General features: G+C 42.0%; 1 protein-coding gene across 11 annotated transcripts in view; it reads left to right on the top strand.

The window, feature by feature from the left end:
• KMT2E (lysine methyltransferase 2E (inactive)) overlaps nucleotides 1-12,294 on the top strand; it is a 59,917-nt gene that overhangs the window by 45,305 nt on the left and 2,318 nt on the right. For 9 of the 11 annotated variants that reach the window (XM_079993520.1, XM_079993527.1, XM_079993525.1 and 6 more), the window contains 11 exons: nucleotides 253-417; nucleotides 831-1,139; nucleotides 2,950-3,018; nucleotides 4,402-4,653; nucleotides 5,363-5,507; nucleotides 6,496-6,749; nucleotides 7,055-7,111; nucleotides 7,924-8,496; nucleotides 10,171-10,463; nucleotides 11,412-11,500; nucleotides 11,760-11,845. In XM_079993520.1, coding sequence (XP_079849646.1) covers nucleotides 253-417; nucleotides 831-1,139; nucleotides 2,950-3,018; nucleotides 4,402-4,653; nucleotides 5,363-5,507; nucleotides 6,496-6,749; nucleotides 7,055-7,111; nucleotides 7,924-8,496; nucleotides 10,171-10,463; nucleotides 11,412-11,500; nucleotides 11,760-11,845 — 2,292 coding nt within the window. The remainder of the gene's footprint in view (nucleotides 1-252; nucleotides 418-830; nucleotides 1,140-2,949; nucleotides 3,019-4,401; nucleotides 4,654-5,362; nucleotides 5,508-6,495; nucleotides 6,750-7,054; nucleotides 7,112-7,923; nucleotides 8,497-10,170; nucleotides 10,464-11,411; nucleotides 11,501-11,759; nucleotides 11,846-12,294) is intronic. The other 2 variants (XM_079993529.1, XM_079993530.1) reach the window with 2 other exon arrangements.

Genomic DNA, 12,294 nt, shown 5'->3' with positions numbered 1-12,294 from the left:
TGCACTAATACATAGCTGTTTATTGGCAGGTGTGTACCTAATTTGTTTTCTTTTGCTCCAAGTTAAAAAAAACCACAGTGCCGTGCCTGCATGTCAAACATCAGTATATAAGCTGGTATATAATGATAGTGCTGATCCTGTAACTTGTTTTGGCCGTTGTGCAGAAACAGTTGGAACATGGCTAAGTTTTATGTACTTTTATTTTATCTTCAGCATACATTGCTTAAAAATTAATGTTGCTTAATTCTTCAGACCAGAGAAGAACGGAAAATGGAAGCCATTCTTCAAGCTTTTGCCAGGCTAGAAAAAAGAGAAAAAAGAAGAGAGCAGGCTTTGGAAAGAATTAGTACAGCTAAAACTGAAATTAAACCTGAATGCAAGGAAACGCAGATCATCAACGAAACAGAATTTGTACAGGTAGTGACATATAACTTTATTAAGTTTAAGCTGACTTGAAAGATTAAGCTTTTCTGTTATGTGTTTATGTTTGGGCAACACTTTGCTGCTGTAAGTTACTGAGCAACTTTCTTTCACATCATCAAGGCGTTGTGTTGACCCAAAAGAGTGCCTTCAAAATCCCTTATAAAACTCCAGATTTCTGAAATGGTACTTGGAACAATGTGCATATTGTTAAAAGAAGACTGTCATTATGTGATACCAAAGTTGCCTCATCCATTGCTGAAAATGAATATTTTGGGATAGGGGGAAATCACATTAAAAATCACTTTCGAATATGTACTTACTATTGGAAAAATTACATAGCGGTTATTCTTTCTAGCTGTACAAGGTATGCAGTTTATCTGACGTTGGTGTTTCATGCATTTTACAAGGAACCAGCAAAAGAGGAAACTGCCGCTAAGCCAACCCCTGCCAAAGTCAATAGGACAAAACAGAGAAAAAGTTTCTCTCGGAGCAGAACTCATATCGGACAGCAGCGGAGAAGGCACAGAACTGTTAGCATGTGTTCAGATATTCAACCATCCTCTCCTGATGTGGAAGTTAGTTCACAGCACAATGAGCCTGAAAACACTGCACTTTCAGCTGAGCCTGAAACTGAGACAACTGTCCCTGAAATAGTTCCTGAACCAGAACCCCCAGCACTTAACAAATGCCCTACTAAATATCCTAAAACAAAAAAGGTAAGTGTATTTCTAAGCTTGAACTGATACTTTCATTTGTGTATTAAATGTCTGCTGTGATGTTCTTTGCAAAGCAGCTCAGGGCAGCATTTAAGCAGGAATATACTGGTTATCAGCTCTGTTTTGGGATGAGGAGGAGGCGGGAGTGGCAGTGGTTTCTTGTTTGAGCAAGTGCAGTAATGCAGGGGTACCACAAGAAGAACTTGTATGGTTCTGAGATGCGTTATTTAAAGAAGGCAAGCGTGCTTTCTTCCTCTTGTACACTCACTTCCCCTAGGAAAAATAGGGAGGAACCTGGATACTAGAAGGCAGAAGATAATAATAATAATAATAATAATAATAATAATTTTTTTTTATTTATACCCCGCCCTCCCCAGCCAAGGCCAGGCTCAGAGCGGCTTACAAACAATAATAAAAACAAGATGAATGATTACAACTTAAAAACAAAAATAAAATACAACATTAAAATAATGGAACATTAAAATATTAAAATGTAGCCTCATCGCAGGAGGAGAAGGAAAAGGAAAAAAAAGAGAGAGGGGGAGGGAGGGAATCAAATTGGCTCCAAGCCAAAGGCCAGGCGGAACAACTCTGTCTTACAGGCCCTGCGGAAAGAAATCAGATCCTGCAGGGCCCTGGTCTCAGGAGGCAGAGCATTCCACCAGGCCGGAGCCAGAGTTAAAAAGGCCCTGGCTCTGGTTGAAGCCAATCTAACTTCCTTAGGGCCCGGGACCACTAGGGTGTTGCTATTTATGGACCTTGAGGCTCTCCGTGGGGCATACCGGGAGAGGCGCTCACGTAGGTACGAGGGTCCTAGGCCGTGAAGGGCTTTAAAGGTCAAAAGATGAGACTGAGTCTCTGGTAGGAAACCTTGGGTAAGGATCAGGGGCCCCTGTTAACAGGAGGGGGGCCCCCACCCCCCATCCAAGACACCAGAATGCCATCACGAGATGGGTAAATAGGGAGAGGTGCAAGACATTGGAAAGACCTCAAAAAAGCAACAAAATATGTTAAGGTAGGTCTGCACAAAGGCCCAAGAAACATAAGTGAAGACCTCTGGGTGGTGAGACTACTCCTCCATCTCCAGTGATTTTGGGTAGGGAATGCTGGCTAAATTTTTGAAGTCAGAAAATGAAGGGAAGGCTAAACGGTCTCCGTAATTCCTCATACCGCCCAGGAGTTACCCTCCTATCTAGGAGAAGTGAATGCAATGACTTTCAGGGTAGGGAGGATCACAACACTGAATTATTGCACCTTAAGGGGCCTACGTCATGATTTGAGTGTCTGTCTGGAAGCAGGAACAGTTGACATCTCTTATTTTGTCCTATAGGATGCATCTCCTGTGAGGACTCCTAGGTCTGGAGTTTGCCTTCCACTGAGAGGGAGAAAACACAGCATAGGCCTCCCTGTGAAGATATTGAAAGAGTTCATGTTAGGCTTTTTCTGTGAAACCGTAGGCCATGGCATTGTTAACAGTCAGTAGTTTTCTTGGGTTGGGTTTGCTTTCAGTTGCTGCTAGCTTGGAAGGAAATAGTGATCTAGGTGTCACAGAAATGGAGCCAGTGCAGTAGTCATTGTTTTTCAGCACTTCTTTTCCACTAAGTAGAAACAAAAGCCTAAAAAGGGAAATGAAAGTTTGTGGCCATCTTTTAACTGCGGGATTGCTCCAGTTCAGTGCATGCAGAGCATCTATGGAGGGGTTTCTGGTTTCCCTCTTCCTCTGTGGTACATATGCATGGATGTTCAGCATACCTGAGCATTCCGGGAAGCCTATATCCCAGTCCAGCCTCTCCCTTCTCAATTCATTCAGGGAACACATTCCTTGCAGCTCACATTCCTTGACCAGAAGGATGGGAAGGGTTGGACACAAATTTGTGAGGTATGTCTCCCATTCCCTATAATGGCCGGGCATATTCTTTTGTGTGCATGCCACCAGCTGTAGATTTATTGTTTGTAATATTTTTATTTTTAGCCTGCCTTTCTGTAAAATACCCCAAAACAAAATACCAAACTGTTAAATGAAGTGAATGCAGCACAACAACACAGCAATATTAAATAATGCAATATTACCAGTAAATAATAGGTAAGGATTCTGCCATAGCCCCAGAGGCCCTCTGAATTAAGAGGGGGCTTTCATCAGAAGACCAGAGAGAAATAGGCAGGCTTCTCGAGGAGAGAGTTCTAGAGCCTGGAGTAACAACCGGGAAATATGTTTCTGATGTTTACAACAGCAGCTACATACAGAGAGCATGTCACAGTAGCCCAGTGTGGATATTAACAAGGCTTGAGTAACTGGATAAATGGAAAGGGTGGTCTATTCCTGGTCACTGCTGCCACCTGAACAGCTCCAGGAAACTCCCATTTTTAAATTCAAACTTTTCTTAAGATAAGGAAATTGATTGGAACTTCAAGAGAGGACAGGCTGCTTGATCTGGCTTAAACAGTCCAATCCTGTTCACATTTACACAGAAATAAGTCTCACTGAATTAAGAGTGTGCTTTAGGTTGCTACCTCAGTGAGCAAAGAATGGCAGGGCTTGTGTGTGGTAAAAATGGTGACACCTGTTAGAAAAAAACATAAGGGAAGGCCTATTGTACAAGAACACCCTGCATGCATTTAGACAGAGAAACTTAGGAACGAGTAAATTAAAAAGGATTGCTGATGCTTGTAGTACACACATCACTTAGTTTAAGACTGCAGGTTGTTTCTCAGTAGCATTAGCAAAAAAAGCTGACATCAGCCTCGCTGGCTAAAACTTTTAAACAGTGGCATTTTACCACAAATTTACCACTTTCTAGGATTTGACAGCAAATCAGCTCTTATCGTCTAGTATATTTTACCTTGACACAGCAGCCATGTCTACACAATTAAATTCTGGTTTAATAAGTCAAAATACGTATGAGCTCTGTGTACCCGCTCACAATTCCTTCCTGTGAGCAGGGAAACAAGCCAGGAAGGCCCAGTTTCCCCATTCGATCAGGAATTAAGGTTAATGGCTTTCAAACAAGCTATGATGCAAAGCCATGGGTTTAAAGTGGCTTACAAACTTGCTTGTTTAGAAGCCATTAACCTGATTGTGCAAACGTGGTCAGTTACCTGGATTACCAGTGAACCTATAAACGGTGTATCTGTATCTGCAGTTACAGCTTCATTAGTTACTTTAGTATTTGCACTCTCCCATAGTACTGAACATGGTCTTAATGTACAGTTGATAACTACCTTCAGCAGAAGGGCTATGTTGACTTTTCCCTTTTCTGTTTAGCACTTGGTGAGTGAGTGGTTAAGTGAGAAGAACGAGAAGACAGGAAAACCGACGGACAGCCTTTCAGAAAGGCCCCTGCGTATAACGACAGATCCTGAGGTTTTGGCTACACAGCTGAATTCTTTGCCCGGTCTCACTTACAGCCCACATGTATATACTACCCCTAAGCACTATATTCGTTTTACATCGCCATTCCTTTCGGAAAAGAGGCGCAGAAAAGAACCTGTGGAAAACATTGGCTCTTGCAAGAAGGTAGTGTTTCCTTTTTGTTTTTCCTCCTTTTGATATTAAGACAAATAGCTAATTCTTAAATCTTGATAAGGCGGGTGGCTACTAGTGAAAGGCTTTTGCATAGTGCTACCTATTCATTAGAAGGGACGCGGGTGGCACTGTGGGTTAAACCACATAGCCTTGGGCTTGCCGATCAGAAGGTTAGCGGTTCGAATCCCTGCAACGGGGTGAGCTCCTGTTGCTCTGTCCTGCCAACCTAGCAGTTCGAAAGCACGTCAAAGTGCAAGTAGATAAATAGGTACCGCTCCGGTGCGAAAGTAAACGGCATTTCCATGCGCTGCTCTGGTTCGCCAGAAGCGGCTTAGTCATGCTGGCCACATGACCCAGAAGCTGTACGCCGGCTCCCTCGGCCAATAAAGCGAGATGAGCGCCGCAACCCCAGAGTCCGTGACTGGACCTAACGGTCAGGGGTCCCTTTACCGTTACCTATTCATTTGGTCATTAAATAAAGACCTTATTTTCCATGACCTGTTAAATAACAACTTAATCCACTTTTTGATCCCCTCGTAAAAGTTTATGCTGTGTCATGTCTTATATTATTTTGTAAAACAGACTAGTGAGTTTTTTAAAAAATTGCACATGGCCTGGAAATGATTTAAATCAATAATTGTAATGGATCTCACTTGGCACCCACAGACTAGAGTTTAATTATATTCTTTTTCCCCCCCAGCGTTGGTTGAAGCAAGCTCTGGAAGAAGAAAACACAACAGCTGTAGATAGGTTTAATTCACCATCTCATGAAAGATCTAGAAGTCCCACAGTCAATGGTGAAAGTAGAAGTCCCTTGTTATTAAATGACAGTTGTTCTTTATCAGGTAAGGATTTTTGTTATATGGTTCAAGCCATCCTCTGAAATGGTTTAACCCTTTTCATCAAACTTGCAGGGGATCTCATGTTTAAGCACCCGGTTGGGCAACCACTTCTCTCTACTTACTTTTGTACTAAATGTTTATGGTCCGTGGCATCTTTCCTGCTGGAGAATATATTCACACACTGCTTGAAAGTTCAGTTGCTTCCACCAACAGAACACCCCGTACCCTCTTGTGTGTGACCAAGATTGAATAGAAGAGCGCTGCCCTGAGATATTTTGCTATCACAATCAGTTCGTGAAATCTGACATATATGCCTTTCTCTCAAGCTAGGATCTATACCTCACCACCACCTTGTGGAGAACTGGGCTTGTTGGAAAGTAAATTGAAGGTCTCTAGTTAGAATAATATCATATTATTTTTTTATTTATACCCCGCCCATCTGGCTAGGTTTCCGCTTTCCTTCTTTAAGGAAAAGTACCTCTGAGCTCTATGTGTTCTGAAAGGCATTCTTTGTGGAAATGGAAAGAACAGAGTGAAGCACCTGGAAACCAATGTATTGATTTCTAGCCAACCATTCAAGTTTTAGGGATCCACTTGATGGACTGGGAATGTTTTGCCTGTTCTGCATTTGGTGAGAGGAGGCAGAGTTGGTTGGGTGGGTGTGTGTGTGTTTCTCCAAGCATAGGTAGTTTTCCTTCTGTGGAATGAGTAGTTTGTGGGGGCAGATACCTGGTTTGGCAATTAAGACTCATGTCGAATCTCTGTATTGTACTCAAGGTTCCTTGGGCAAGTTGCTATATTTTGTGACTAGTCAGACAGTTTCCCAGGTTTCCAAATGTGCACATGGACTCTGGATGCTTTAGTTGAGATTACTGCATTGCAGGGGATTGGACAAAAACGGTTTATTGATGGAACCTAATAATTGTGTTCAAATCTTGATGGCTTAACAAGAAAGCATCAATTGTTTTTTGTTTGCCTTCATAACATGCAGACCTGACAACACCGCTAAAAAAACGAAGAGTCTACCAGCTGTCGGATTCTGCCTATTCAGAAACATCTACACCTATTCCTTCTCCATATGCCACACCAACCCATGCTGATCTCTCTGCCTCAGATCCATTGCTGTTTGCAACTCCTCCTAGAATAAAAGCAGAAGATGAAACCTGTAGGAATGGTTATAAGCCCGTTTACTCACCTGTTACGCCAGTGATTCCATGCGTACATGGAAATGCAATGCACTTTGAGGTGAGCTTTTGTATATTCTATACTCTTACCTGATTAATCAACTTGCATTGACAGGTTTGTTTGTTTGTTTGTTTGTTTTTAAAAAAATAACAGCTAGTTTAGCAAATGGTGGGACGTGTGGTAATGGCTACCAATCCAGTCTTTAGAAGGGGATTAGACAAAATTCAGAGAAGTTTTAACTCCTAGCATATATTCCAGGGAGGCAGAATGAAATAAAGTAGTTTAGATGTTGTTTAAAAAATGAGGTGCTTTCATTTGTGATTTGCATTAAAACAAAACTTCCATGCTTAACTTTTTTAATGCAGAATATATCTTCACCTGAAAGTTCCCCAGAAGTTAAGAGGCGAACGTATAATCAAGAGGTAAGGAGAACTGTAAGAAGTTACTGGGAAAGGCTTATATGCGTTTTGCAAGTCTTCCTCCCAGCTATGAACAGCTGCTAATAATTGGGGAAGAATTGGAAGCAGAGCACAAAAGGTCCTGCGTTTAATCCCTGGCATCTCTATGCAAAACAGGAAGAGTTCTATCTGAAACCCTGGAGAGTCACTGCAGTTGAGTGTAGACATTGCAGAGCAATAATCTATCTTGGCACAAAGCAGCTTCTTCAGTTTCCCAGTACTACAAAATTATTTTTTCTTGCATTTTGCTGACAAACCTATTACAGAAAGCATGTAGTATTGCGTAGAACATGAAAAAATGCATCTTGATAAACCCACCATTGTAGCCAAACTAAATGATCCAGATCTATTAAGTCCTTCCTCAATATTGATGATGATGATGATAATAATAATAATAATAATAATAATCTCCATCCCACCATGTTCATTGGCATAAGCAATTCAATCTCCTGCCTTAAACTCATATTTTCCAAATATCCCAGAATTACTCAGGGTCTCATTTCTGTAATTCCTGTAATCTACACCAGTATTCAGTTCCAATATTTTTTATGAATTGACATACCTTCCATATATGGACCACATCTGTGTTAAAGGCACAATAACCAAAAAATGGATGGCACATTAGGATTTTATAGATAAATGGATAGATTAAAAAAATACTTCAATGGAGCCATCAATGAAATAACATTTAGCTAGGTTCATACGGGGGTATCATTTTCATTTACTTTTCTCAGACATTGTGTGTTACATCTAATTGCTTCTCTCTCGGTGTGCAGGGATTTGACCGGCCATCATCAGCAATGCTCGCACTCAACCCTTTCAGAAATTCCAATCTAACAGAAATGTGCCTGCAAGAAATAAAGACTATTGGATATTCCAGTCCAAGAAATAGGACTGATGGCGCCAGGCAATGCTCCGGAGAAAATGAAACGGCCTCAGACCTCCAGTTGGGACTTGAAGCAATTGAGCAAAGTGCACTGCATAAAACTTTGGACAACCCCTGCCATGATAGGACTGATGCTAGCAGCCAGCTGGAAACTGCTCACTGTGGACGGGGAACAGTTTATCCAACTTGGGTAAAGAGTCCCGACAGGACAGGTGTAAATTTCTCAATGAATTCTAATCTGAGGGACTTAACTCCTTCACACCAGCTGGAGGTAGGAGGTGGATTCCGAATAAACGAATCAAAGTGCCTGATTCCAGATGATGCCAGAGGTGGCATGTTCATGGAAACACCTGTTTTTTGTACTTCTGAAGATGGACTGGCAGCTGGCTTTGGAAGAACTGTCAGTAGTGACAGCTTGATGGACGGAAATTGCACACCCCAGAATCCTCCACAAAAGAAAAAGGTTACAACCTTTAAGTATAAATTCAAACTTTCATTTTTTATATCTGTACCTTTTCTGCCAAGACAAAATTAGATAAGGTGCTTCTGTTTACTATAGGAGACATTCTCAAATGGGTTTATGATTGCAGCCTTACTTAGAACTTTTAAGTGCTGAACTTAAAATACTAAGTTATCAAATTAACGTTAAGGATGCCTACGTTTGTCTAGATCATGCCATTTAGTGTTCAGCTTCGAAAACAAAAATAAAATTAATAGTCTGTATTTACTAGTTTTGAGGAGGCTTGATTTTATTTAGCTTAGAGGAAATTCTTTGTACAATACATAACTGTTGCAGATATGGAACCTGGAATGCTTTTAAAATAGTTGAATAATTAAAAATAATACCTTTTGATCAAAACATCTCCCAGTGACATGATATTTAGTAGTGAATGGTCTAGAATCATCTCATAAATGCAGCCTTGTTGAAGTTTAGCAGGCGCCTTGGATAGGTGACCTTCTGTAAGCCATTCTGAGATTTGCCAAAGAGGCGTATGATTATGATATGAATATAAAGGCTTTGATCCTCAATTCTATGAGCAGAGTGTTCCACCTTTGGAACAGGGTTTTCCAACCTCCCCCTTCATGCTACAGCCCCGCGAAAGCTAATGAGGGCCAGAAAACCCTCTGGCATGGTGGCAAAGGAAGCTGCAGGAGGAAGGGAGCAATGGGAGCACTGCCTCCCTGTAGCTAAACTGGTGCCCTGATAAAAATGAAACACGTGGAAAGGGTTCGTTTTTAGCAGAAAGTTTAGCCATTAATGCTGGGGCAAGTATTTTAAGACAGACAAGCCAAATAGTTATGATGCATATACTTAAGATTCTGAAAACTGTTACTGCCCCAGTTAATCTGGAACGAGGGGAATTGCTCAGACTGTAAAAGGACATTTTCAGTAGTTATGCCTCGCTGCTTGTTCTAATGTAGGATGTCCAGTATGCAGTATCCCAAAATTCTTTTATTACGATTGCTGCAGGTCATTAGGTTGGATCAAAAGGGTGCACTTTCACTTGTGGAAGTCCTCTTCAGCCCACTGAAGGAGTGCTTGGTACATTGTACTGGAGCATTGTGTTATAAAAGTAAAATGCAGCCAAATAATGTTTTTCTGGTTGCACCAGTGGAAGTGGAAGAACGGTTACAGAATTAACCGCTTACCCTCACCATGCAAACTCTCACACAAGTATTTGCAGAACAGTGCTAGGAACTAGCCCGTCAGTTGCCTGCACTTTCTGGTTTGCCGGCGATGATGTGCACACTGGTGCACACTGCCTCATTGCTCCCCTTTCACTCCTTGCTAGGCGCAAGCAAGATAAACAACCAGGAAGCCTTGGGTTCATGCTATGTCTGAACTAAGGACCGTGGATTGTTGCTTCCTAAATTGCAATAGCCACAATAAATCAGAAAGTCTGGATCATCGTTATGTGCAAACATGCTCATTCTCTTACTCATTCTAATTTTAGATTCATTTTTGCAAAAGAGTTATCCTCAAAGCTGATGCCAGCCACTTTGCAGCCAGATTCTGTGTTGAATTAAAGATTATGCAAACTCCACTTTTATAATAGCCTAGAAAGAAATCTGGGGGAACTGTCAAAACAGTTTGAGTTGAGACGTCCCACAACTGTTCTTTCCATTTTTTCCATAGGTGTCGCTTCTAGAATACCGCAAGAGGCAACGAGAAGCCAGAAAAAGCGGCTCCAAGGCAGAAAGCTTTCCCCTTCTAACCATATCGCCACACTCTGCTAGTGGAGGAAACAACGGTGGTTCTGCCGACGGGTATAACAGCAGCGAGAACGGGGAGCCAGTTGAGCGGGAGCACACGGCTAGCCTCCCTTTACCATTGCCAGCCACCGATTATAGCACCACTTCAGAAGAAACAGAAAACTCCTCTTCATCGAAAGAAGCTTCAAGCGAGAAGAACGATCCAGAGGTTCAGTGGTAAGCGCCTTCTAAATAAGTTGCTGTTAAAGGGACGCGGGTGGCGCTGTGGGAAAAACCTCAGTGCCTAGGGCTTGCCGATCGCATGGTCGGCGGTTCGAATCCCCGTGGCGGGGTGAGCTCCCGTCGTTCGGTCCCAGCTCCTGCCCACCTAGCAGTTTGAAAGCACCCCTAAGTGCAAGTAGATAAATAGGTACCGCTTTATAGCGGGAAGGTAAACGGCGTTTCCGTGTTCTGTGCTGGTGCCGGCTCGCCAGAGCAGCTTCGTCACGCTGGCCACGTGACCCGGAAGTGTCTCCGGACAGCGCTGGTCCCCGGCCTCTTAAGTGAGATGGGCGCACAACCCTAGAGTCGGACACAACTGGCAAGTACGAGCAGGGGTACCTTTACCTTTACCTTTACAAAGAAAAAGAGGACTTTTGAGTAACACAAGTGTTCAGATCCTCAAAATAGGGTGGTGAAATTTCAGACTGATTAAAATTTAACAAGGTCCCCTTCTGCTACCATAAGAAATATATGTGTCAGCCTTTAAGGGTGTGAGCACTGGGGGCCATCTTCCATACAATTTGTGTAGTAGAATTAGGCAGAACACATGCCGTGCTTGCATGGGAAGTGCTTGCTGTGATCTTTCCCCCTTAAAGCACCAATCATAACTACTTTTAAAGGAAGGCTTGGCTAGAAAAGGCAGTATTAGTACTGCACGTTCCTTAGTTCCCATGGATTTGCTGAGAGATAAAGAGTACTACAATCTATAAAAATAAAATATCGGATGTGGGTGGCGCTGTGGTCTAAACCAGTGAGCCTCTTGGGCTTGCCAGTCGGAAGGTCGGCCGTTCGAATCCGCCCGACGTGTACCATGCAACTAAGTGTTCTCCTGAGCAGTAGGGAGATACATTTTTTTCAATAAAAAATTATCCAGCAAACTAAGACTTCATTTTTGTTTTGAAGGACTGCTTCAACTTCAGTGGAGCAAGTGAGGGAACGAAGTTATCAGCGAGCTTTGCTTCTTAGTGATCATAGGAAAGACAAGGACTCTGGTAAGAAAACATTTGGTTGATCCTGAAAGTGCTCCTTTGAACTTTGAGCAATTTCGTGGTTGTGTTTGGTCTGCATCTGATTGAGCAGGAAGAAATGTAATTATTGGTCACCATCTGATCTTGTATTCATATCATTTTATTAAGAATGCTTCAAGCTTGATTTTAAAAATTCAAACTTGAAAGTTTAATCCATCCAGTCAAACATCTTCATGGCCGTTGTATACTTCTGTCTATAGACTTACAGTAATTCTTATTGCAGATCCTGAAAATCCTGAGCCCACAAGTGAATGTCCGTCCCCAGATACTTCTCTGAAGGCTTGCAAGAGTCCTTTAAAAGTGAGCAAGGTACTACTATACAAAATATTTTCACATTAGTGAATGCACACATACATGGCTTGAATGTCCCTGCTTCTTTCCTTGTCACTATAGCTTAAAACTGATGTTCTGAATTTTGCCTGAATGCAGATATACTCACTGCCAGATGCTGGCAAGAATCCATGTTTGTGAAATTAATTAATATAAGCATTTAAAAGCTTAAAAATGACTCTTTATCCATCTGTCTCATTGATGCACATCTAAAGGAGGAACAGTAGCTAATCCAGTGAGTAACAACACAATATTGTTTAAAAGCCGGATAGTCACTTGCTTCTGCTGCTATTTATATTAAGCACCACAAAGTCCCATTTTTCTTTCAAATTTGATTTCAGAGTTTGTGTTTGTCTGCTATCCTCAGGAGTAAGAAGTGTTGCATTGAACCCCGTAAACCTCACTAGTTGAACAAGCCTGCATTGCGT

The sequence above is a fragment of the Podarcis cretensis genome, assembly GCF_951804945.1.
Source record: "Podarcis cretensis genome assembly, chromosome: 10".
Lineage (NCBI taxonomy): Eukaryota > Metazoa > Chordata > Lepidosauria > Squamata > Lacertidae > Podarcis > Podarcis cretensis.
This window is presented reverse-complemented; position numbering and strand designations above follow the sequence as displayed.